This window comes from Cygnus atratus, chromosome 15, assembly GCF_013377495.2.
Source record: "Cygnus atratus isolate AKBS03 ecotype Queensland, Australia chromosome 15, CAtr_DNAZoo_HiC_assembly, whole genome shotgun sequence".
NCBI lineage: Eukaryota > Metazoa > Chordata > Aves > Anseriformes > Anatidae > Cygnus > Cygnus atratus.
This window is the reverse complement of record NC_066376.1, coordinates 17,249,679-17,276,989: the sequence shown is the minus strand read 5'-3', so window position 1 is coordinate 17,276,989 and position 27,311 is coordinate 17,249,679. Positions and strand designations below refer to the sequence as shown.

The window sequence follows — 27,311 nt, the reverse complement described above, 5'->3', positions numbered from 1 at the left end:
ACAGCAAACTACCTTTTCCCACTGAAAAAATCAGATCACTGCTGTTCCTGTAGAGGGAGTCAACTGTGAGAGGCTCTGACTGGGGTTCACTAGTTGTCCCTCTCCCACTCCCTCAGTCAGAAAAGTCAGAAGCAGCAAGGTGAGCTCCCCTAGCATCTCCACTTCCACATTACTCCATTTCCTTTTGTTTTCTCCTGCCCTTTGATTTTTGCTGCCCCAAGGATATATCGATATATCTGCCTTGGTCTGGCCTTCATCGTTCTTCCCTGCATTGCTTTAACTTTTGAGGCAGCTGTCTGAAACGTTTAAATAAATCATATACGCCTTGTTCTTTTTTTTTTCTTTTTTTAAATGGAATGTGCGCACACTGTTTTAGGGAAAAAGTCAAATTATTATCCTTGAAAGGAAATAAGGAATTGTCATAGGATTAAGCTAATTCTCTAATGAATGTACAGATTAAATATGTCCATCATGCCCATGGGTTAGTCATGCCCATAGTTGTTAACACACAGTCCCTTAGGCTCTTGGTTTGATTTATTTCTTTTAAAAGAATTCCAGAACTGTTAACCTTGAAACTTACTTCAATATTTCCAGTGATCTCAGTGTTGGAAAGACTTCAGATAGACTCTTTGCTCCTTCATCTCCTATGCCATTTTCACTCAGAGCATCAAGGCTGGGTGGCAACAAAAAAGAGAGAATTAGCTTCCCTTTTAATCTAAATTTTCATGGTTTATTCACCTCAGAGACCACTCCGTATATCTTGAGAAGCTCCTTCTCTGCAGTGGCCTCAATCAGCAAGAACCATCACACAAATTCCAGCTTCTCTAATAAGCAGCTTCCTGCTTCTCAAATTTATAGCCTAAGAGTTTTTTTTCACTAGTTGAATGGCTTGATACATTTCCTTTGATATGCAAATGGTAGCACTTAATGCCTCACTTCCACCATACACTGAAGACTATTAAAGTGGTTATGAAATAGCTGTGTTCCAGCTATGCTGAAATGAGATTTCCTGTGCACACAGAAACATGAAACTGACAAAATCCAGCAGATGCCTAAATTCCTGCTTAAACATCAACTTTCCCGATAGGAAGCATTAGAAATTAAGTTTTTCCTCATTCGGGTATCCAGATGGAAAGAGTTTTAGGTAGTCACAATTTCAGATACCGAATCCCCTTCCAAATTGACAGACAACACTAGGATACATTGGGCTTGTTCCAATTTCAGAGCACTACTGTTTTCCCAAAATATAAAAAGGCCAGATACAACAGAGAGAAATGGCCAATAGATTGATCCATTGTGACCGAATGCCCTCTTCCCTCAGGTATGATGGCAAAGTACTGGCTATTGTTGCTACAATTGTTTCTAGTGTAAAGCAGCTTAAAATTCAGAAATAGATGGTTTGCCATGAGAAAGAATAAATAGTAACTGGAGTTCTTAACAAATTATTTCTAAGGATGCTGCTGGTAAAGGAAGATGCATGTGAAGAATAAAACTAGATACTATTTATCTTTTTTTTTTTTTAATCTTTATATCTTTTACATGGAACAAATCCACAAAAGCCCAGTTTCTTACAAGTGCTACCAGAAGTTGAAGATGCCCATTGACACCAGAGGGTGCACAGCACAGGCACACAAAATGCAACGCTGCTGCTGGTTCAGTAGGAAACCCATTCTCTCCTGGGGCAGACACGAGAGTGAGTCCCCCAGAGACCTCACTACAAGGGAGTCTGAGGCTGGAGCCCATTTTGGAACTTGTATGAAGAAATCAGAAATCCATGGGCACCCCGTGGTGCACTGCATGAAACCTTTCTCACAAGATAGTAATCACTGAGTAACACACAAGGAGGTGACCAAAGGGCTATCAAATGGACCACTATCGAGCATCTTAACAGAGCTGAAGGGCCATAGTTCATATTCTGCAGTTATATTCACTGAATGTTTTCGTTGTTCAGTTTGTTCTTCAAAACAAATATTTCTGTTGGAAATACAGTGTTTCTTGGGTACATCAGCTCCCCCACCATCACGGGCTGCTGAGGAGCAGCATCAGCAAGGTTAATCTTTAGCATTACTCACTCTAAATGCTGAAGTGTTGGAAATGATGGCAGAATTTCCACAAGTTTTAGAAATCCCTGAAGGCCGTATGCTGGACCTAGACTGGAAGAAAATATATAGATGTGCAGTAGTTGTTTCATGCTCAGAAACAGCAAAAGGTATAAATCTGTAAAGTCCTTCCTCTACAGCTTCAGATGCAAGCTAGTTGACACTCCTCAGAAGCATCCATTCCCTACAGTCTGCAGGGAGGACTTCTGCTCTGAAGACTCCAGATGAGGATCAAGCAAGGCTAAGGTCAAACAGAACAGAGCTGTTTGCACGGAAGTGGTCTGCACAGAAGCGGCACATGCACTTGCTATTCTGCAAGACTCCTCTCATTTGTTTTAGATTCCTGTATTTCTGTTCTTTTTTTTTTTCTTCAGGTCTTTCATTTTAAATATTATAATCTTGATAACAGATGAAAAAATATTCACATTTTTTTCAAACTATTGGCAATTCAGACTAACTTAATCTTAACATTCTACTGCAGCTCAAAGCATAAACTGAACTTCAGTGTTCCAGCTCCAAGTATTTGTCCATCATATTGGTCCTTCAGATAGTAATCTCATTGGGAGTTTCCTTGGTATCAGAACATGTTCAGCCTAATTAAAAGGACTGGAATTTTAACCAAAATTATAAATTAAAAGAAAAGTAGGAGAGAAAGTGAGAAGAGAAAGAAGAATAAAATCAGAAGTGAGGCCAAGCACTATAGTTCTAGACTAGGTCAGAAGAAAAGAGCAAGAAACAGATGAAGACCTGGTGAGAGTTTTCCATCGCTCTGGTGCAATTTCTGCCCAAATTACTCCACACTCTACAGCAGGATACTTTTAGGCAGTAGAATGTAGAAAGATCTACATTTGGGGCTGCATACAGTTTGTGAAAAAAGTAGGTATTAATACACCTCATTTTTCAAGCCACTGTTTCCAAGTCAGTCTTCCTTCTTCCAGGAAAATGGTGCTAAAGATTTTATTTGGAAGGTGTTCTCTGACCTTTTCCTCTCGTGGCCTAAGCTCTGATAGGCAGAAAACTAATGCCAGAAGACTCAGATATAGAACAGTTGAGCATTTCTGGGGAAAATGTATTTCACAGGTATAGCACAATCAAGAAATTTTGCATACTGGAATGAGATCTGCATCTGATAATATGGAGGTAAATTTCAGTAAAATCAAAGAAAACTGATAGAACCATGTTGATCTGTACCACTGCAGGATCCAGAAATGGCATATTTTGAGTTTTGCCCATAAATTAATAAATCTAGTTGAGAAACGAAATCTAAATATGTGGGTTTTACTCGATTCTTTACCATAAACTAACTACACACTGTAGCCAATATCCATAACTCAGTCTTAAATGTAATCAAATGTCAATCAACAGAGAGAAGCATTTCACTTACGCAAACTCTATTTTTCTCAGGTTCTTTATGGCAGGAATTTCATAGCTGCTGCAACCAGAGGCATCTTGCATGCTAAATAAATCACAGTAGAACAAGAACATGAGAAATATTTTAGCAACCAAAACAGTGCATTAAAAATAAGTTCAGAGGGAATATGATCATAAATGAGCCTACCAATTGATCATCTCCTGCATTTCTACAAGGTCTGAAAGGTCATTGATGTCCTTCATTGTCTTTGCCTTTAAGGGATCGAGAACAAATTTTTCTGTTGACAGTTTCAACAGTTCATAGTCTTTTGTCTGTTCTAAGTATTTCCATAGCCTGATTGTATCACCAAGGGAGGCCCTGTGAAGTGATAAAACACAAAATCAACAGATAAAACTGCTGTTGTTGCAGGTAAGTGTCATCTACATGCAGCCCTATGAATGACCCTTCTATCTACAAAGAATGACCAACCTGAATGATGCCACATTCTTCAGGCCAACCAAGTCTTTTAGCCCTTGCATGTCAATGCTGCTGTTTTGCAAATCCAAGGAAAACTCTTTTCTTGACCTTTTTAAAGTAGAGTACAGTACATGAACATCTGGTGGTGTAATAACAATGCCCTGAAAAGACAGGTCTGGCTTGAGCCTTAAGGTCACATGCTGCAAAAGATAATTGTATTGTGTTTCATATACGCAGTGTAAAAGCTCGAGTAACCTCTCTGGACAGAGGTCATTTATCTGCAACCTTCTAATATATTTCAGGAGCGTTTTCTGCTTCTTGGTCGATTGTTTTATTTCCTTATTAGAAAGGGAGCAGAAGTAGGCATCATCCTGGAGGAACAACAATCCAGCCAAAAATCGAGGCAGTAAATCTAACCAGTTATAAGACTTTTTCTTCTTGGATGGAAAAGACAGGTACTTTGTTAGACTTTTATCCTTCACGTCTTCTGCTAATATAAGGTGAAGCGCACCTAAGAAATTCTGAATGATGAAATCGGAGAATGTGGTCCCAAATTCCTCCTCCTCAGTATCTGAATGTTTGGGGAATGCAAATGGCAGGAAAAATCCATACTTCAGAGCAAATTCTTTAACTTCCTTAGAAGGAAGAAGATCACTTTTCATGGTACTTTGGTGCTTTTCTCCAAGATACCAGGCTATACGGGCTAGTGTAGCAAGGCTCTTTTGATTTTGCACAGCTGTAATATCTGTTTGCATAGGTATTATCTTTTGCTGAACAAATTTCAGGAAAAGTGTAGTAAGAGTTGAAGGAAGGCCTTTGTCTCCCATTTCAAGTACTGTCTCACAGAGAAAACAAACAAATCTACACATAACAGGGCTGTAACAATGACTAAACAGGTACTCACTCTCTTTGATTAATTTCAGTGCATTATCACAGTAGGGTAATCCTTCAAAGTATTTGGTTATGTACAATTCTCTCTGCTGAGGAGAGAATCCTACTATTTCAATAGTCTTATCCACTTTGGACACGTACTGGTTCACCTTGTCTTTCGGTCTTGCTGTAAGTAATAAAGTACAGCCATTGAGTATCTTTTTTTGGATAAGTCCTGAAAGCAGCTCCTTTATACTGTACAAGTCTTTGTCAGGCTGTCTGTTTGAGCAACGAGAAAAATTCTCATGGTCATGCAACCCTTCAAAACCATCAAAAACCAGAAGGACTTTAGCAGGATTTTGCAATATGTACTCAAAGATCTCTTTGCTTCCCTCTTGAGGTTTTACAAAAAAATCAAGAAGCAGATCCTTCAAGCTGTAACACTTCTCAGGCAAGCTTATTTGTTTGCAGTCAAACCAAAAAAGAAATTCAAACTGAGGAAACTCTCCATTGGACCAGTCCTGGCAGATCTTCTGTACAAGAATGCTTTTGCCCATTCCTGCTTTTCCCAACACCACAATCACTTTAGTCTCTAAATCTTTACCTCCTGGGATTTGAAATATTTGGCTTCTTTCAAGTGATGCCTTTTCCTTCCATTGTAGACTGTAAGTTACCAGCTCCTTTTCCATTGCTTTTACACTGTTCTTCCCAGTCTTGGTTTCAATTTGGTTTTGCACGAGTGTACCATCAATAAACAAGTGATCAAGAGTCACTTCACGCTCCATGGCCACAGATTTGCATATGTCTCCGAAGTAATCCTTAAGCGCTGTACAGAAAACTTCCACTGACCCTGGAGAAATAACACAAACACGCAAACTGAAGAAGCCAGTCCAAAAACTACAACATTGTTTCAGAGTGGTGTAATTACATAATTGTGATATGGTCGAAATACATCAGCTCCCATTGAGCATTTAGGTCTGGATTTATCCCATGTAACTTCAGGTACTTCAATTGGCAGTGCAGGCACCATAGACACCTTTACACCTATGATCTGAATCACTCTGGAGGTATCTATGCAACAGCTGAGTACATTAACCTCCTAAGTAGGAAGTACAGCTAGATGTCTAAAGATGAACAAGTCAAAGATCTTAAGAACAGGAACTGCGCTCAACAACTTGGAACACCTTCACAAATTGTTATGAATGACAATTCCTACAACAAGTTTCTTTTCTGTAGACAAGAAAACAGCAACATTTGTCAAAAAAAATGTGGAAGTTTCAAGTTCGAGGGATCTAAACTCACTTGGTCTTTTGAAAGGTTCTTCAGAAGGAATTACAGGAACTTGGACTTCTTTGAACATTTCTAAGCCTGGAGAAACATAACAATACACTTGAGAAAGACCCCTAAATGGTCACTGATTCAGTTTTACTAGTTATAACAATAAGACTAGTCCAAATTTTCAAGTTCATTACAATATAAACCACGTACTGTCCAGAGAGAGATGATTGTTTATTTTTTACATGGGAAAGGTAAAAAAGGCTCCAAAGTGTACATTTCAGCTGACATGAACTGTTGCAGGCAGTATGACACTAAACAAGATGACACCTTCACAATGGTGTGAAGCAGAAGACAAATGATAACAAGCTGACATCCACTGTTCTCTTCAAATGTCATTGTGCATAAATTCACATTCACACATAAGACTTCTTTATGTCATCAAAAGTAAGAGCTTCCTTTTGTTATTCTATACCTCATGAGCAGGTATTAAGTATGAAAGTCACAGATAAGTGACATGTAAAAACTAGACTGTTGGTAACAGAATTTACCTATTACTCTTCCTGACAAAGTACTGTCACTGTCCAATTTTCTTTTTTTTTTTTTTTTTTTTTTTTTTTGGCTGTTTTCAAACTACTGCAGACCTTTGCACTTCATCAGATGAGCAGTGTCTGCCATACACAAAGAAAACTGGAAATTTTATCAGAAAGCGTATTTTCTACAAACATATGGTTAATGACAAAGCGTCAGTTCTGACAAAATGTTTGGTAGCAAAGGCTTTGAAGGGGCAGGACAGAGACTAACAAACCTAAACTCACCAATAGTCTTGTGGTAAACACATTCAAGAGAGATATGAAAAAAAGAGGCTCATTTCCCTAGATTTGCACAAGTGTATTTATTATCATAATAATTGGTTCATCTTGATCTAGAACTTGGCAAGAAACAGTACAAAGCTTAATCTCTTGGAGATCTGGAAATTAATTCCTATTATGCACAGCAGCAACAGGGGTAATGGTTAGAGGTCAGAGGGGCTTCTGGCAAGGAAACACCCACAGACTTCTGATAAGTAAGTCCTTCTTCCAGTAAAAGAATACATTTGATATAAGAGAGTTCTCTCCTGGTAGAAGAAATATCCACTGAAGATATTAAATAAAGAGGGGATATGCCTGTGTTTGATTTTACTAGTTATTTCATTTAATAAAAACAACAGAATGGAAAACCAAGAAAAGCTGTAATGAGACATTTAGATGGGAAGCAGCATTGGCCAAACCAATCAGGTGTTAACGACATAAAAAAAAAAGTAATGGTTTGGTATCTTATGTGCTTTTTTTTTTTTCCTGCATTAGGAATTCTGAGGTTTGTGATATAGTCACATACGTTGTGCTGCTGTAAATCAGTCAGAATTACTATTATTGTTTATTCCCCAAAGCAGCATCCAATATTTACAAGTATTTCCCCACATCTAGGGTTATTTGCCTATTAATCCCCACTTTAAAATTTTGCTCTTATGGGCTGTGTTAGCCACCAGAGGGCAACGAAACACTTGTACTAAGCTGCAAGTAGCTGTAATCACCGGGATACACAGAGGTAAGAAGCTGAGTAACCACTGAAATCAAACTCCCAGGTCTAAAAGCTGAGACTTGGAAGTGCAAGGGAAAGTCTGCTACAACAAGTGGGACTGTTACAGCCTGACCAAGACTCTGATATATATATGCATTTATTTATAAGCCTTTCTGTATTAGGCGTCTGCATCATTTAGTCAAATAAGACATCAGTTTGGTTTCGGTGCTTCTATAAGAGCTGACTGCAGTATGGCTTCCAGCACAGAGCATTTAAGATGCTCAGGACAAGTGAGTACCAGCACAACTTCCAGTTTTGATTGTGCTCACACACATTGGGCTTTTGTAATAGTTTTAACCAGATAAGACTGGTCTTTGTAGCAAACTGAATTGGCTACTAATATATAACTGACCCAGTAGCTCTACAACCCCTTATCTGCCTCATTTTTTGCCTACTAGACTAAGCAGTCAGTGATGAATACAAAGGAAGAAATGCCTCTATTTTTTCTTCTCCTGAATAAGGTCAACATGAGTAAAGCCTGCAGGGTTTGAACTGGCTTTGAGTAGAAGGAATGTGTTCTCTCTTCCAATCCAAAGTACTGTACATATAAAAATTAATTTCACACTTACCACATGCATTAACTGGAAAACTTGGGGAAACCATTGTTTCAGTGGAGGTAGTCAGTGCTAGCAAGAAACAAGTTATAGTTTTGAGCGTATCACAGCTACCAGTGACCAAAATGAGGGAGCTTAACACCTTGTTGGCAGCAGTGACTTTCCAGTACTTTTTGTCTACTTACGTGGATAATAGATTATTGTACTTACCTGGGTATGCTATAATACTTGATGTGGCATTTCCAATTAAAAAACTGTTTTTCTGCTGAGCAGGATCTGCAAAGTCTATATTCTCTTGTTTGTCCAAGCCAATGGGTAGACACTCTGGAATCAAAGGTGCTGAAGATCCTGAAACTGACAGCAGAATCATTACTCTCCTGTTTTTAAAGACTCCTTGTTTCCAAAAGTTTCTAAAAACAGAAAAGGTTTTCTCAAAGCTACTTATCTTTCCTTGTACCTTCTGGGCAAATACTCCCAGCTAAGAGTTTATGAGTTCATAGAATCACTTGAGGGCCACAGAATCCATTAAACAAACTGTTAAAAGGATGATGAATGGGAAATATAAAGGATTACCCACCTTTTAGTGACCATTGTGTTTTGACAGTCAAAAACCAAAGTCTGTTAATATAAGGCACAGTACTCAGGGCAAAGTCTGTATATGTATGGACCACAGATCCTCCAGAAGAGAAAACGTGTACAAAATGTACGTATCCACTACATACCTGAATTCATTTTTACCATTCTTTGCACTATTTTTCTCACAGAATTGTACAACACAAATGTACAAGCAGCTAGCAAGCATTCTCCTTCTGAACTTGCACCAGGGAATTTTTTCACGATGGAGTGCTTGCAACTCAATCACCCATAGCCCCGAGTTTCTGTGGGTGTTACACAATTTCTTATGCTACTTTGTGCTGCCTCAGCTAGCTTCAGATACTCCAAGACTTCCAACGTATGCAATTGTTTTTGATTCCTTTCCAGCACAGATTTAACAGCAAAGGCTATTGGACTGTGAGTCTTTGTCTTGAGCACTTGCCAGTGTACCCTGCACACCCTCTACTACACAACATGATCAAAACAAGGTGACTATACAGCCCATCACTTGGATTAGTACTTGCTTTTTGTGAACGAAATTCCACACTAGATTTTGCTCTACTACTGCAAATACACTAATAGTATATATCACTTCAAATATAATTACCTAGCAGCCCTTTACAAACACCTGAATGAGGAAGAAATTGAAACTAAACACAAGTTTATTCATGAAAATTTTGTGATTTCATATTCTTAAGACCAATAGATAATTATTTAGATTAGCGTACATTAAATAACTGTTCTCTTTTTTTTAATCAAACAGTATTTCAACAATTAAATGGAAGATTCATCCTATTTCATTATGGCAATGCACTTCAAATTTCCCTTGAATATTTTCATTGTCTTAGTGGGAGCAGTTTTAAGTGCTAGATTGAAATGGCTGCCATATTTGGTTTTTCCCCACCATTGTTCATGGTCAACAACTGGACTTATAAGATAGAAAAAAATCACGCTGTATAAGAGTGCACAGGTATAGCTGTCCTGTACATACCAGGAATTACAAAACTTCTTCCCAGTGCATTGATAGCGGGAACAGAAAAGGACATGTGCTGGTGAGTTAGCGAGGTGGAGCTAGCTGGATGGCTGTTGAGAGGCATAGCCAAGAAACTGCCATTCCTTGTAGACACTGCAGGGGCATCCACTTGGAAAAAAGAAAACAGGAGACAAAAACAAATGGAGAAAGTTATTTTATGGCTAGCAGCTAAGTGGGCCAAAGGAGAGGTCTTTCAAGAAGAGGTCAAATGGGAAGGGAGGCTTACATGTAGTGCGTGATTTCATCTGCTTAGTGAAAGTTTCTTATATATCAATTGAGATATACTTCTTTGCTTTGAACTGGTCTGCTGGTTTCCCTGGTGTTGCCACACCCTTATTCTCAAAGCTGGTTGTGTTGCTGCCTGTCTAGCAGCAACAATCAAGTCTATATTTAATCACTTCTTGTGGTCTAATGGTTTGTCAAGAGCTACAAACCTGTAGTCTGGGTAGGATGTTTTTACATTGTCTATCAGAAACTGATGTGTTATTATAGAAATCTCTGTTTTTTTACTGTAGTCTATATATAAACAAACTTTTAAAGGTGCTTTTTGGTTTGTGTGTAAATAAGCACATAAAATTCCCACATAATTTCCTATCCGAGAACCACTGCGTTACTAAGATAGAAAAGATCAAGTACTGTTATAGCTCCACCTAGCCACAAAGGATTGGGCCAATCTGAAGTTTAATTTAGTTCAATTCCTTTGGGCTTATTACTGAATTACTTATTACTTATTACCTTGGGCTTATTACTGAACCTTAGCCCACAATATCCTCTTCACTGTAGAGACATTCTTTTTTGAAGAGAGAATCTGTTTGCCTTTGCAAGATCATACAGTGACACTCATTTTGTAATAGGGAAGATTAATTCTGATTTTGTTGTGTAGCTCAAATTTCCGTCAATAAGCTTTTTTTGTCTTCAGTACTTACACTGTCATCTGTATTTATTCCTTCCACCAGCACCTTTATTGGGTCAGTTAAAGTGAAGAGAGTGACAGTATTCTCAGCACTTTCTGAAAAAGGGTAGGTGAAGCTTTACAAAGTACGTTAGCTCTGCCACGACTGTACACCACAGACTAGAATGCAAGCCCTTTTGATCAGGTGTTTTATGCTCGCTTTATTTATTTATTTTAATCAGGAACTGATGTGCCATTTCCCTATCAAAACTCACTTTGTTAGCATGGCATAAACGTAAGCTTTAAAAAGTGCCAAATCTGTAAAGGAATTTAAACAGATAGGTGATAATCTGCCTTTAATGCCTACTAATTGCCTAGAAATTTAACTGCATCTGAATAACCTAAAACCAGCAAGGACCAGTTCATGAGGAAGTCTGTTTACCTTTCCAAATCCATCCAGCTGATTCTGCTCAATCTCTTGCCAGAAATCCACATGAACACTGGAAAAATCAGTTTGGGTCACAGTCCCCTGGCTGTACGTGCCCTGTATGTGCCCTGGCTGTGACTTTTGTCCAGATTAAGCCAGTACTTAGAAATTGCAGGCCTCAGTTGTGCTGAGGTGCAGTACCAGGATCCAAGCTCTCTCTTGATGGCTCTCTAGGTGGCAAGGTGCTTTTGGCTACCTGTCCCGACACATACAAGGACACGGAGTTTGGTGCAGTCAGAGCTCCTCTCAGGAAGCCTGGGAAACACACTAGCATAGAAGGATGCATATAGCACTTCAAAGCACAGTATACCTTCATCCAGAGGTAATTGATCTCACATTTTTTGAAAGAGTATTTTGCTACGTTAGCTGTGTCTGAGATGCTCATTTAGCCTACAGCTGGGTAAGAACTTGAACACTCATTTACTCTGGGGAACAAGTTACAGCCTGTGTGCTGGCCACAGCTACTGCCTTGTGGATGGTCTGAGAGCATGCAACACCTAGAAATTTCCCTTTCTCCAAATTCTTACTTTGGTGTAAAGGACTGTAGAATATGGACTGGGCCAAGAAGCAGTTTCTTCGCTGTTATTTTTACTAGGATGTTTCACTGGATGTTTGGAAGGTGTCACACTTAAGCCATAGTTTGGCATTTCCTGGTTTTGATCCTCTTTTGTTGTCACATAACCCATCATAAACAAAAAGTGTACATGATAAGTTATGAAGATTGCCACTGGTCTGCTTTCTGCCCTCAGATGAGTTTAGAGGAGTTCAGCTGTGTCTCTGTTGATGCAGAGGACGTCATTTTCCTATTGCCCAACAGAGATCTGTGCTTTCAAGGCATAAGGATCCTTCTGTCTCCAGGCCACAGGACTGTAACCAGTCCTAAAATGCACATCTTAATACCTACTGATAAGAGATCATTGATTTCTTGCATCATGAATTAGACTGAGGTGTATAATAAGAAGTATATGATTCTACAGTTATTTCTACCCTACTGGAAGCACTGAAACATGAAAATGCACCTCTGTGTTACATCATCAAATCTATGAGAACAGACTTTCTCTAGAAGATAGAGCTACAACATTTAACAGAGGAAGGCGCTATGGAACAAAAGACAATGTATGTTCAATAACCTTTTCCTGTTCAGCCAATATCTTACCAATTTTCTTGTATTTGGGTTCTGAAACATCAGCACAACTCTCTACGGAGCCTAAAAATGCTGAAAGAAAAAAACGTGATAGTAAGTGACAGAAATGGAATCCAGTTTGTCATTTTTAAGCGTCCATTGTGGAAACTTATTTTAACTTTCTAAAGTAGAAGGAGATGCTAGCAGTTTCAATTCAGCTATTTCAGAACTGCATGAGTCCAATGTATTAAACATGAATGTGAATAGTCTTATATTATTTTACTACAATACTGAAGTTTGAATTGGGCTTCAGATTTTTTTATTTTTATTTTTTACCAGTAATCAAACATTTTTGCAGTTCTTGCTGTTAAAAAGGGAATAGTTCAACTAATGCTTGCTAAGCTATAGATATACTGAAAACAAAATTAACATCGTCACATGGATGACAAAAAAAAAGGGGGGAAGAAATGTAACACAATGTCATGTTAAAGGACAACAAATTCTGCAAATTATGAAGAATGTGCTGGGGGGAGATTTCACTTCCAGCCCATAGAGGATAAACAAAGTCAGAGGAAGCACATCTGCTTATATCAGTGAAGAACTATAGGAGGAATATAGTGAGGCTGCTTTTAAAACCAAAGTACCCTAATGCATATTCAGAATCCAAACACTACAGACTTTCAAGCTGTCACCGTTTTTTACTTACTTCTTTTGTGACATTTCTGCATCTTTACATCAGTAAATATCTCAGCGTTTTCAGCAGTCATTTCATCCAAAATAAGGCTCCCTGCTAAAAAGATGAAATATTGCAAATGTCAACCTTTGTTCTCCTAGAAATATTCCAGGAGGAAGTGAAAGGAAGAGAAAGATACTACCAGAAAGCAACAATGAAACATGCTCCAAATAAAAGATGGAAACCAAAAATCATGCAGTAAAATGTATCCAAATCTGTACAATTTGGAAAGCCCTCAGAACTTTGGCCAAAGACTCTCTCACTGTGTGACATTAATCTACTGTGGCAAATTCAGTGGCTACTAATACACAAGTACTTCTCAATGCTCTAATGACAAGCAAAGGATTAAACATCACAGCTGATTCACAGATATATTTTTTGTGTGATCTCAGTATTACTGAAGTTACTTGCTCATTTTGTATACGAAAAGGATTAGTTCCTTTAGATGTAGAGTAAAAGGTTCTGAACCATTTATATATTTTGTGTTGTAAGAACTGTGAAGTTATCTATACCAGTCTTCTACAGGCAAAGACATAAATACTCATGTTGTATCTCATTTCCTCTAAGATAAATATGAATATTGCCATTCGGTGTAACCAACCCCCCAAATTCTAAACACACCAGGGAGCAGTAAAAAGCATTTAAGTCACATAGGTTTCTTGTAGCCAGAATTAATTGTCCTACATATGGTATTACCTTTAGTAAGTTATTCCAAATTACTTTCCCCAAGTGTAAAAGAGGATGTGCAGATATTGAGTGAATCTTTCTCAATCTACAGATTTCCCAGCAGCCACACATTAATATATATACTCTAAAGTAGCAAACAGCTGCACCACAGCCAAAACAATGATTTTGTACATCAAGCCAAGTGATTATCTCTGGTTAAGCACTGATATGAAGAAATCATTTACTACATGTATATTATACCATCGCTGCATTGATCAGGGAGAGAGGTAAAATCTGACATGCCTTCTCAGGCAACTTTGTGCATCCTGGACAGAAATAAGGGTGCATGAACTGCATTTGTATGCATGATAAGTACTCTTGGTGGCTCAGGCTTAATGAATACATGTCAATAAGTGTCAAGTGCTCAGAATAAGTCCGATGCTGCTTGAGAGCTTATATAGCACTAGGCAGTCAAGCAGTGCATACACTATTGCTTTGATGAGGTGACCTGCAACTTGGTCAGAGATACAACTGCTCTCTTTGAGAAAATCCTTCAAAATACAGAAAATCCTCAGAGTTTTTCAGGACACAGTTCCCAGGTGGAAGAAGGAGGGAGGTGAAAGAGGATACCAGGTGATAGAAACCCTACTGGTATTCTGATTGTGGAGATGAGAAACAATGTAAGATGTTAGCCAGAACACTGTCATGGAGAAAATTCATCTTGTTCACATAAATCTTACCAAAAGTGTCTTCCACCTGCTTCTCTTGCTGATCTTTGAGCACATATTCTGCTAATTCAGCTACCAAAAAAAGAAAAAAAGGAACACAGTAACATCACAGTAAATTGCACAGCAAAACTATTGTAGGTTTACTTCATTAACAGAATTCTCCAGTATAAGTGAAATTAAAGAGTTAAATTAAGTTTTTCTTGTAAATCGTTGCTCAGGAAACAAAGAACATGAGAAAGAAGAAGTGGAGACAGGAAGTGTTAAGCAGAAGGAGCCATTAATAGAGAGATTTTCCCCTGACAACCACAAACTGTTGTGCATGTTTCCTCACAACTCACAGGTTTAGGTACTACGGTTAGACTTACCGTGCATGAGGGCACTTGAATATATGCCACCACTTTAGAGCAAAAATAGAATTTGTAAGAAATAGATATAACAAGTAAGTAGAAAATAATGACCATGTTGACACCAAGCATTTAAAAAAAAAAAACGTTTTCATACCTATTCTAGCATAAGCTTCTCTGGCATTGGAAGAGAGATATAATTCATCCCCATTTTCATCATTTTCCACTGTACACAGGAAATCCATACTATTCAACTGATCATAGCTGTTGGCATCAATTTCAGAATCTAGAATGAGAAAGGAGTTAGCATTGGGTTCAATGAATACCATAGCCAAAGAAAAATAACAGAAAGCAGGACATGCAGAAAACGCAGATTTAGTGCTTCAGCATATGGCTTTTGCTTTTTGGTGCATGTTGGCTACCTAAGAACAGAACTGAACTCTCAGTAAACTTAGTTACCCAGAAGCCAACACTTTTGTTAAACTCTGAGGATCCACCTCTCCTAGTAAATAAAAATGTTTCAGAACCCATTCCATGACACTAAAGCCTATAGACATGGCCTGGACTCATCCATACTATTAAACCTCTTTACTCTTCAGCATGTGGTGATACCATCCAAATTCCCTCTTCAGAGTATTTCTGGGTCCATGCTAGCCACAGCTCTGCAGCTAGAAATTGCCTGGGAAAATGCCGGTTGGCCAAGACAAAAAGCATGTCAGGGACTATATTAGCACCTTAACAATGGAGATGTCCTACTTCCCATAACCTGGGCGATGTCTTGACACTGTTTAATTTATCCATGTCTTCTCAGACAATGGGAAGGCTCGGAAGTATTCAAATCAATGAAACATCTCTGGTGTAGTAAGATTTAGTCCTTTATCCCTACTTCAACCTACTTTCAGTCACTGAGCAAGTGAGGCCATGGCAGTGCAGAAAAACTTCTGCAGATGTTAATAATAGAAGTTGAGAGAGCAAAACTCAAACTGGAAAATAATTAATTACAAAGATGATTCCGGATTCTGGTGCTCAGTTTTGCATTGATTTGCACATGCACCTGCTGACACTGGTCACTCAGGAAAGCAACGAGGATGTGAAATGATATCACTCAAATTTGGTAACTTTTTATGCCTATTTGACACATAACTATAGGACTTCATATCTGGTATACACTAACTTGTGTTCTTCTTTTATTGCCATTCTCAACCCATAGTCCAGCTCATTTGTTTCAAATAAGCTCAGCTATTGCTCCACAACACAGTCAGCAGCATAGACACACTCTCATACCTTTATGCCAACAAACTCAGGGAGAACAGACATTCTACAATGTCCACACCAGCTCAAGAGCAGAATTTGAAAGCCGAGGCCAACCTTCTAACCTGCTTAGCTGTAGCAACTTCTATGTAAGGAACTACCACCTTTCCACCCTGGTCTTTCTGCTTTCTCCATCACAGAATAAAGAAATTATTGGTCTGTGCTCTCAAAAGCTCTAAAACAGCATCTTCTAATGCACATCTATTGTGTTGGTGCCTTAGGATCTGAGTTGGAAATGAAATGCTAGCTTGCTTGCAATTAGCTTGCTAGCTTGGCTTCCTAGTATCATAGAATGGGATCTTAAAAGATCACTGTTTAACTTTTAGGTAGTCCTCTGTGGAACTATGAGTTGGACTCAAGGATCCTTGTGGGTTCCTTCCAATTGGAATATTCTATGATTCTATGATCACCCAGTTCCAACCCCTGCCATGGGCAGGGACACCTCCCACCAGACCAGGTTGCTCCAAGTCCCATCCAACCTGGCCTCGAACACTGCCAGGGATGGGGCATCCACAGCTTCTCCGGGCAAGCTGTTCCAGTGCCTCACTACCCTCATAGTGAAGAATTTCTTCATATATCTAATCTATATCTACTCTCTTTTAGTTTAAAACTGTTTAAAACTGTTTCCCCTTGTTGCATCACTACACACCCTGGTAAAGAGTCTCTACTGATCTTTCTTGTAGGCCCCCTTTAGATTTTGGAAGGCTGCTATAAGGTCTCCCCAGAGCCTTCTCTTCTCTAGGCTAAACAACCCCAACTCTTTCAGCCTCTCTTCTTTGGAGAGGTGCTCCAGCCCTCAGATCATCTTTGTCACCCTCCTCTGGACCCACTCTAACAGTCCTGTGTCTTTCTTGTGCTGGGGACACCAGATCTGAACATAGTACTCCACATGGGATCTCACAAGGGTGGAGCAAAGGTGGAGAATCCCCTCCCTCAGCCTTCTGGCCACACTTTTTTGATGCAGCCCAGGATGCGACTGACTTTCTGGGCTGCAAGTGCACATTGCTAGCTCACGTGAAGTTTTTAATCCACCAATCCACCAAGTACCTTTCCACAGGGAGGCTCTCCATCCATTCATCTCCCAGTCTGTACTGATGGTTGGAATCGCCCCAACTGGGGTGCAGCACCTTGTGCTTGGCTTTAAATACATGGTAATTTATGGAAGGAGTCGCTATTTTATATACAGATAGTCACAAAGTTATCACATTGTAAAACCAAGTGTGTGTTGAATTTAGTCCAGCCACCAAGATAAACTGCCATTAGATGGCTACTTAATCTAGAGGAGATGGCAGTGACTTACAGCATGACAGCTAAACTATTCAAGGGCTTTTTAGTGTATTACTAACCTGCAAACAAGTCACCCTCTTCATTTCCAGATGACTTAGGGTCTAAGAGAGTAAACAGATGCACTGGATCGATGTCACTGTGCAGCAAATCAAGATAGCCATTTTCACACACCAATGCTGAATCCATGATTTGTCTCTTGCTGTCTGAAATCAAATCACAAAACAGTTAGCTATGATGAAAGTCAACGCTTCTGTCAACCAGAATTACAAGTCTGCTGCTGCGGCTTTCTGTTGACCACAAGGCATTAAAATCTTAATGCTGTGGAACTGGTACTGCTAAAAAAGCCTTGAGCTGAGTTATAACGCTGAATTACTTAAAATTATAGATCCAGATGCAGCTTGCAATGAGACCTTTCCATTTTTTACACAAATCAGGGGAGTGAGGTACTGCAGTCTGACCATCTGGGCCTAAAGCTCCTGGGAATAAATTATAACTTCTGTAAATTCATCAGTATATAAGCGATGCAAGCACAGACTCTGCAGGTACTGGGGGAATGAGAAGACTGCAGTGAAGATGATGGAAAAAGAATCCTATTCTGTACTGGTATGACAATTTCTTCTTAGGGTCAGCAGCTTCTGGCTGGGATGCTATATCCCAGTTCCTGAGACCTGCAGGTAGCACTAGGAGACATCTCCTCAGCACAGCTAAGAACAGTAAAAGATTGAACAGTTGCTTCATAGAATTCTTCCCCAGACCTTATGGCTGATTGTGTATGGTCAACTTGAGAATTCATTTCTGGTAACAGGGCATTCACTGCAACTGTGGAATTTATCACAGTTATTTTAAAATCCATTTTCTTTCCAAACTTATCAATATCTGTTGGCACCAGACAAAAAATTATTCATACTACATACATCTCCAGAACTCATGTGAGTACTTACTCATGAGCTAAGAATTGCTATAGTGTTTCAGAGTACCATACAGAACCCAGACAATTCTCACTGCTCTAACATGCTCCCTGCTGCAGCCACCAGTGTTTATATGGGCTAAGAACTGCTTAGGTTGCTGCAGCTACATTTTTTGATAAAGTTTCTCTCTTCCTCCACTTCATTTTCTTCTATTACTTCCAGTTACTGCAGGAGGCACCAGAATAAACTCGAACACTCCTCCTGGGTATTCCGTAAGTAGTGTAATAACTGTACATGTTGGTTATTCATCATCTTTATCAAACTATTTCCAAAACAAATATTGGCTTTTCAGTGTTTACAGATCCTTGATATGAATGCTACCTGGGCTGATGATCCCAGTCATTAACTCCACCATAATACCCAGATGCCAACGTGAAACGGACAACAGGCAAATTTTCCAGTCGGTATTCTGTTAAAATGGCCACAAACTGCAACCACGCGAAGTTTCAGATTGGCATCAAGAACCATGTTTTGCAATGAAGGATACTTATAATACAGTTCTCAAATATTCTGCCTTTAGTAGAATGCCATTGACATCCCCGATTGCACACATCTACTTTGCTACGGTGGCAAATGTGGAGCAACCTGCTGGACCATCAAGTCTACCTGCAACAGCAAAAATAAATACAGCTCTGACAAAAGGAAACAGCCAGACCTAGTCACACTGCCACAATCTGCTTTGTTATGAACTAATCCTCATTCCTCCTGCAGCCCTATGTGGGGTTGTCCCTTTATAGAGCTTGGAAATGGACCTCTCTGCATCCTGCCAGGGAAGACACCAGAATCTAGAGCCAAACCTTAGGACAGGCAGTGGACGTAGTGAGGCCCCACATGTAGGAGTGACCTACAGTCAGGTAGTTCTCCTTTTTCATGTTGTGTGGCCTCATTACGTTACCAACATCACAAAATTTTGAAGTTATTGCCTGCCCTGCTATAAACGGAAAGCAGAAGTTGACAAACCTTTGTGAGAACCAGGAATGTGGCAAATTTTCAACTTGCTGCTGCATTTTACATTGCCACATTCTGTGTTGAATTAACAGAAAATATAAACACAGTCAGGCTTTTCAGAATACCAGGTTTCCACACTGTGAATAACGCTGTTGAAGCATTACCTCTGATTCAATATGATTTTGGGGTTAGAGACAGAGAACTAATTAGCAGAAGCTCATAAGTTTCATGGTCCTGGGTGACCTGCTCCAGGTGGCCCTGCCTGAGTAGCAGGGTTGGAGCAGATGACCTCCAGAGATCCTCTCCAACCTTAACCATTCTGTGATCCTGTGAAGCTGTAAAGGGAATGCAAGACAAACAAATTCATTACTCCTTCCAAGTTCAGCAATTAGTAAAGTGCTTGATTACAGCAGATGAAGAAAAGGGCAAGTCCTATAGATAAAGACTAAGTAGGCCTTCTTAGTCTTCATGGAAATGAAAAGTTTTATTTAACTCATAATCGTAAGAGCTTTTGTTATTTTAAAGCTTTCTTTCAATGGCATTTCCGTGTGGTTAAATATATAAGTAATGCACAATGTTTTGCATTATGAGGTCAAGAAGTCAGGAAGCAGCCAAGAGGAATTCTAGAGACTTCCACCAGCTAGAGAGGTGAAAATTAAAAACTAAGAGGTACTATAACCCAGCAGCACAGGAGTGAGAGAAATGTAGCCTTCTACCTAGGGAAGAACGAAGACTGCTACTCTTTTAAAAATGAAAAACTTAAATATTTCTCTTTTTTGCTTCAGTTTACCTTCTTTTTTTTTTCATTGCATTCATTGCTTCATTGCATTGGACTTGACACAAATGTACACGCAGCTGCCTTTCTATTGACTACACTGGATTTTGGATGCTGTAATTTCTTTCTTTAGCTGAACCAAGAAATTCTTATCAGCAGCTGTGCTGCTGTGTTAAAATGATGGTGGGACCACTAATAGCAGTTTGTCCAAGGCTGCAGGGAAAAAGAAAGGAGTTTTGGAAAGATTTCTACATAACAAGAGTGACAGAGGCAAACAGGATTGTGCCCCAGGGACAGCGAGTGTTTGGCTGAGGGTTGGAACTGAAGCACAGAAAATGAAACCTGACATTACTAAGCACGTTTACAAAAGCAATTGCTTTCCCATGGCTTCCCCTTTTTTCTCACTGCAACCCACTGAATCCAGCAGCCCACTGTCTGAGACCACAGGGGAATATGTTCTCTATCGCTCGGACACTTTCTTGGTTGTTTCCTACACGATTCTAATTTAGCTTACTGATAATACAGTCCCCTTGGGGTGCCATGCAATGCTGCAAAAGGGGCATATGGCACACTTTCACATCACAGGACTAAGTGTCACCACAGTCCCTGTGAATTAAGGTTTGAGCATCGCATTCCCTGTGTTAGAGCTGTGACTGCTGCTCTCAGCCAGCTCTCGGGGGGACAACAGAGGCCTCGCATCACCTGGGATGCCAGTGTTCTCATTTGTGGTCAGTGTCTGTGCACAAAGTGGAAGTGCTAGGTGGAGTTAGACAGGATGAACTTCCCAATGTATTTCCAGGCCTTTCAGAAAGTTCAATCCTTTGTAGTGTGGACCCTTGTCAAAACTATTTTTTGTGTCTTTAAGTATTGAAGTAAAACCTCCTTCCCACAGCAGTCTATACACTCCAGCTCCATCACTATATGCAATAGACTCGTGTTCCCTTTGCATTACCTCTACAATGATTCAGCACATAACTGTTACAGCAGGGTTTCTACACACGATGCATTTGTGTTAATGCTGTATTCTGCTCATACAGCACAACAATATGATTCATTTGCAAGACTCTCGGAGGTTTTTGTTCAGTGCTATTTCAGAGCACAAGCAAAACCGTAAGAATTAAAAATGCTGGAAAAGTAGTTAAAAGAAATAGTGAGCATTGCCACACCAGGACAAAGAATCCAGTTGAAGAAGCAGTAGGTGTTCACTTAAACACAGACAAATCTTAAGAGTTAGACGGGGCATTTTAGATTTCAAAAGATAAAAGGGAATGGTTGTGATTTGTCATTTGGCCCCAATAATTTGACACCAAGTAATGAATTCTGCTACTAACTAAAACCAAATGGTAATTAAGAGAAAGGAGAAGGTTTATACAAAGGCAATAATGTAAAGTTTTCTCCAAAAAGGAGGTAGATGCTTCTGAAGAGATCATTAGGGGGGGTTCCTTTCCCTAACTCTGTTGACAGCTGAACTAACAGGTAAGAAAGCATTCTTCCCACGAGTATAGACATTAAGAAAGAATAATAATAATAATAATAAAAAGTAATTTCAGGAACAGAGGAAACCCCCCTGCAATTTAATTTTCGTACCAGTTCAGGAAGCTGAGGGTAATTCCTAGCAGGACAGTAGTAGTGCCAGGTAAATCACACATTTCGTAACTGGAGGATGACATAACATTACTACTCCAAATCTTAGGTTACAGAAAGACAAGAGAGTGGGACTGTCATAAAGACAGGAGGTTAAAACAAAATCACACAAATATTACTTTTAAAACGTTATTATGTGCTACACTTAGGATGAATCTGAGTTAAGCAAGCTGACAAAAAAAAACAAGCTCTATCAAACTATCTAAATATGCATTTCAGTGAAACACTGTTACTTAGAGCTAAAAGCTCAGTAACATCAGCCACAACTTTCAAGACTTTTTTTTTCTTTTAACAACTTTCTCTTGATCTGCTCTCTTTCTCTGTATCCCTTGAAGGTTACTGTGCCTGTGTGGTCCATAACCCACAACATAAACAAGCAGGCAGGTTTCCTGGGTTTTGCCCCACGTGGTGTTTCAGGGTGATGCCCTCTGGGGTATGGGCAGGTCATCAGCAGCACAAGTCCCCTCCATGCTACAATAACTGTCTCTCCTCTCCCCATGTCCATCGCCAGCAATTCCTCTGCTCTGCGGGCACTGAACAGCTTTTTCTTTCAGAGAAGGTCTGATGGTTCTTAAACTGTGGATAACGGTGCCCAAACTATATTTAGCTTTGAGAGTTTGGGTTTCTGTTTCAGATCAGTGAAAAAGCTTATATGTCTGAAAGCCTGTTCATCTTTTCCTGTTGTATGACATGATTTAATAAAAGACACTACTTTTACCTACAGAATGTACCTGGCCCATGCAGTATTGTTACTTTCCATGGGTTTTATAGTCTAAAATGAAAGAACAGAGATGATGCCAGAAAAAAAGCAGCACTATATCCTGTCTTATTCCCCTTTGTCTCCTTTAGGTGAGTTTAAAGAAGTTAGAAAAAGTGTAAGTATCAAGTAGAAGGATTTTCTGCCTTTCAATGAACTTTGCTGTATGGTGACCAACACAAATTAAAAACAAAATCCAACCAGACAAAAACCAAAAGTCCTGCCTGGAAGATAGCCGAAAGCAGGCAGACTGATCAGGTGCTGTCCTGCAGGTGCCATAGCTGGGAAAATATTCGAGAGCAGAATCTGCCTTCTGAAGCCAGCATTGCCTCTGGTGTCACAGCTGTGCTCATCTCACCCATCTCAGCAGCGAGGTGATATAAAGTGGTACAGCAGACACCTTGCCTTCTTTTGTCAGACCAACTACCTTTGCATTCGAAGACTTTCTTCAAGACAGAACCTCAGCCCTCCTAAATCAGAAAGTTTTCTTGCCAGAGCTCCAAGACTGGAAACAAGCCAGTGTTTTCTAATGCTCCACGGTTTCACTTTCAATACACACAAAATTTGTACAAAGAATAAGTGCATTCCTCTCAAAATCGGAACGAAACTATAACAAGCTTTCAAGCAATTAACGGGGCTGGACACAAAACAAAATCGCTGAAAAGTCTCCAAAACTTCACCCACTCAAATTCAGACTTCATCCCACAAATACTTCAGGACCAGATACTGACACACCGCTGTAACCAATATTCACAGCAGGCAATATAAGATGGATTTACCATGACAAAAGCACAGCATTCAAGAATTGAGGAAAAACTGACCTTAGGAAAGCAGACAGTTCCTGTTCCTTCACTCAGGATTCAGCACCAGAAAAGCAGGAGAGCTGCTGTCACTGCCTAGGGTTCACAGAAAGTAACAGCAGAAAGGAGGAAATGAGCCAGGCCAGTCACAGCAGAAATGCTAGAGGCTTAAGGGGAATTCCAAAGAGGAAAACTAAGAGGAAGCTCCCTTCTGGCAGCCCCTGTAGAATAAGCGTGGGTAACCTGTCGCCTGCCACAGCTAAGAAGAGCCTGTGCTTCTCACTCCTCAGGAATGGAACGATATATTCCGGTGGAAATTGGATGGGTGTCAATGGTAACAATTTTCAGTGCCCTCCAGAATGCTCTTTGTAGTTTCATTCTGGTTCAAACCTGTCCTAAAGTCATGCTGTTAAACAGTCCATCAGCAAGAATAAAGCAAGCAGCATGCAAACACTCTTACCTTGCAGCTTCATGTGCTCAAACAAAAATGAAAGTACCTTTCACACATTCACAAGCTCTGCTAACCAAAACTGGTTTGCTCTCTTCTCCAAGTGTCTTTTGCCATTGGTCCAAAATAACATGTACAACGTTCTGTGAAATGTAAAGGTTGTCTGGCTTACATACGCTGTTCAGAGTTTGCTGGTACCAACATGTGGCAGACAGCATTTATTCATTTAATGAATCTCAGACTGAGTCACACCTTTACAGTGCCTATCTGGCTTAAGACACAGATCCTTTTGAAAGCCAACTTACCTAATGAGTGTTCCTACCACGATACCTATAGCTGCTTCTGTGTGTCTCTGCAACCCTGTTTTCCTATTTTTCTACTTTTTTTTTTTTTTTACTATGCATAGACGTACACAAATTAGAAAATAATTATGAATTTATTCTCAAATGAGCAAGTATTTCTTCTAGTATTATTCCACCATCAACAGCTTATAACAAAGATCCAGAGTTTGAAGAGGGAAGGAAGTGGGATTTCATGAAGTCAATGGCTTCCAAGACTTGTGAGGTAAAATTTTGGTCAGCCGCTTGGTAACACTGGCTTCTGCACAAGGCAGCATGTCTTATCAACAAAGCAGCTGCTGACCTAAGCCTTTTCCCTTTGCAGAGGAGCTCCACTTCCACCAGCTTCTATGGGAACATGCTCACAAGAGATGATGTTTCCTTCCTGGGAGCAGCTGATCATAATACAATCTTTGCATGGAAAACCCCTACAACAGTTAAGAGGATAATTGTTAACCCTGTTCTAAGCACAACCCCACAAGTTATAAGCTCCTTTACCAGCCTTGCAGCCAGATTTCTTCATCAGCTTCTGAGGCTGTAATTCCATGAGGTAAGTGATTTACTTCAAGGATGACAGTTTGGGGAACAAAAGAGTTCAGCTGTTTACTGTGACTCCAGTTCACATAAACTACAGTAAACAGTGGTTGTCCACTTTTTGCACAATGACCACAGCTGATTAGAAACAGCAGAAATGAATGGATGGAGTAAATCAGAATACTGGTTCATCTAGTGGACTAATCTATAATGATGGTCTTAGAGTGTAAAGCAGACTGGAAAACAGGAGGCTATGAGAGCCAAGAACTAACTGGCTGAACTCCTCAGATGACCATCACCTTCTGTGCTTCAGTTTTTGCTGATTCAAAACGAAGACACGCTGCCCTATGGCAAAAGGAACAAGCAGAATATATCAATAGGTATTGAAAGCACTGCAGAACTGATGTCAATGATGCACTTTGCAAGAGAAGGAAAGCTGGGGCTTTCTCACCCAGAAATTTTAAACATCCTTTTCAGGTAAGAGAAACATCTGCAAAACTACTAAGCAGTGAGAAACCTGCTGGTATTAGTCTGTTCCTGACCCGAGCTGTCTTTGCAGAGTGAAACCGTCATTGAACGTGTCTGAAAGTGAACAAATTGGAAAAGGAAAGTTAGAAAAAAATTTGCTTCAAGGGAAGGCTAATACAGTTTGAGCCTCTTTGTGATAAATTTGTCATTGAAACCACTTCTTTTAAGTTCATCTCTCTACTACAAAATCTAAAGAACAGTGACAATGGTTGAATATGTGATGGAGGAAGACTAATGCTTCTTCTGATGCACTCTGGTTTCCCTCTGTAGCGTCTCAAATTCAAGCTTTGTGACAGAGGCACAGAGCCAGGCACAACAGCATCAAGATCTTTGAATGGAGATTTTTGTTGCTACCATTACAAAAATGAGAAGGAGCGGCTATCTTTATGAACACATCAGAGATGTAACTAAAAACAGAAGAACTATATATACCCCCAGCTTAAGTGACACTAGGGTACTTGCTATGATATTCTACATTTAAATATAACTTGTTGGCATTAATTTGACTGTAGTAACAGCATTAAGGTCTTCTGGTTAAGTATTTTTCCTGAACTATCTTAAGTTTTTCATTAGCACTTCTTGTACTTTCAGCAATACCCTGAGAAATAATGCCCAATGCTGTATTTTAGGAGAAGAAAAAGTTTGCACCCACAATGGCGTCCAAGGTCCTCCCATCAGTTTTACAGGACTATCTGGGTATTCTATTAAGTATTCTTTTACTCTCCTTTTTGAGTTGCTTGGTTTCATAAAAGTAATTCTGAATACTATAATTTAAGCTGGGGTTCTGTTGTTTCACATAAAATGGTCCATGTTAGGATTGTCCCAGTACTACTCCTGTTCTTCATTACATACAACATTAATTTGTTGTATGTAAATTACATACATGATAAGGTCTCCACATTTTTATGTCTCCTACTGCCCACGAATCTCAGATTTCTTGAGCCCAGCTTCATAAGTCTTTAAGTACTTCCTGTCCTTAAGTTTGCAGCAGTCTGTTATAGGCATTGTAATTTTTGTGCTTATAGACACCTGGAACTTGCAACAGAGTGCATTCCCCCCAGTACATGCTTGACAAATATAAGGGATTTCCCCACATCAGTTGTCAGGATGAACAGATCATCATGAACAAATGCTGCTCAGACTATCAATGGCTGGGATGTCAGTTGAGAAAAATTGATCTTGGCATAGTCTCCTTAATCTATTTTGCATTTTGTGTTCTGCAAAAGATGGCAAAGAATAAGTCTTATTATGGCCTGACTATGTAAAGGGATATCTGGGTGCTACCCTGAATGGGCGGATCTGCTTTAGCTGCTGTTGAATTACATTCGTTGCTTTTCTCTTCCTTACCTGCTCTCCACTGATGCACTTTGCACTATGTCACAATGCAATCTCAATATGCAATAAACAAAAGTAAATCTTTAACAATACAAAAAAGAAAAAGCTGATTTACCAGACATGTGCTTGGTTCCTGTTGGCTCATTATCTGTAATGTTTTGAGGTCTACTGCCACAGAGGTTTAAACAAGAGTGGGGAATCAAAGTATTCCAATACAGGTCCCATTTCTCCACAAATGTCAGAGAAATCTTCCTTGCAAGGTCCTCTCTGTCTTTTTCATGGAGCAAGGCCTGATGGTACTCCTTGGATATCACATGTTCTTTCAGCATGAGGTTAAGCAATGCATGGTCATCAGAAGCTGTAGCACCTGAAAGAATCTTCCTTATTTTGGGCAGGATCTCCTTAAAAAGATTCATACCTGCAGCTGTGGATGCTTGAAGGAGGTCTGAGCAAAATCTGAATTGCTTCAATTAAAAGTAAAAAAAAAAAAATCTACTCAGTCAGCATCAAAAAGATGAAGTGAAAAAAAAAGTTCAGAGACTTTGGCTTGCAGTAGCAGAGGTGTTTCCTCATTTCATTAAGCCTTTAAATAACATTTCCAAGAACAAATAGCTTCTTCATGAAATGACAAAACATCATAATTCTTCCAAGCATTCAATTCATAAAAGAATTTTCAAAATCAGCAACATGATCATCTCACAAAACAACTAAAAAACATTTGTTCCATTAAAGAATGACTGTTACAGCTGTATCTTTTTCTCCCAGCAGAGCTGGAATGTAGATGCACTAGTA

At 39.5% G+C, this 27,311-nt stretch overlaps 1 protein-coding gene across 1 annotated transcript in view; it reads right to left on the bottom strand.

Annotated features, from left to right (window-relative positions):
- Positions 1–26,935, bottom strand: part of CIITA (class II major histocompatibility complex transactivator) — a 30,417-nt gene extending 3,482 nt beyond the window's left edge. The window contains exons 1-15 of the mRNA XM_035548953.1: positions 26,635–26,935; positions 17,504–17,647; positions 15,004–15,132; positions 14,515–14,574; positions 13,082–13,165; positions 12,409–12,468; positions 9,832–9,981; positions 8,457–8,600; positions 8,262–8,318; positions 6,100–6,165; positions 3,940–5,647; positions 3,658–3,828; positions 3,484–3,555; positions 2,073–2,153; positions 581–673 (exon numbers count right to left, since the gene is read on the bottom strand). Coding sequence (XP_035404846.1) covers positions 581–673; positions 2,073–2,153; positions 3,484–3,555; positions 3,658–3,828; positions 3,940–5,647; positions 6,100–6,165; positions 8,262–8,318; positions 8,457–8,600; positions 9,832–9,981; positions 12,409–12,468; positions 13,082–13,165; positions 14,515–14,574; positions 15,004–15,132; positions 17,504–17,647; positions 26,635–26,935 — 3,320 coding nt within the window. The remainder of the gene's footprint in view (positions 1–580; positions 674–2,072; positions 2,154–3,483; positions 3,556–3,657; positions 3,829–3,939; positions 5,648–6,099; positions 6,166–8,261; positions 8,319–8,456; positions 8,601–9,831; positions 9,982–12,408; positions 12,469–13,081; positions 13,166–14,514; positions 14,575–15,003; positions 15,133–17,503; positions 17,648–26,634) is intronic.
- Between the last annotated feature and the right edge of the window lie 376 nt (positions 26,936–27,311).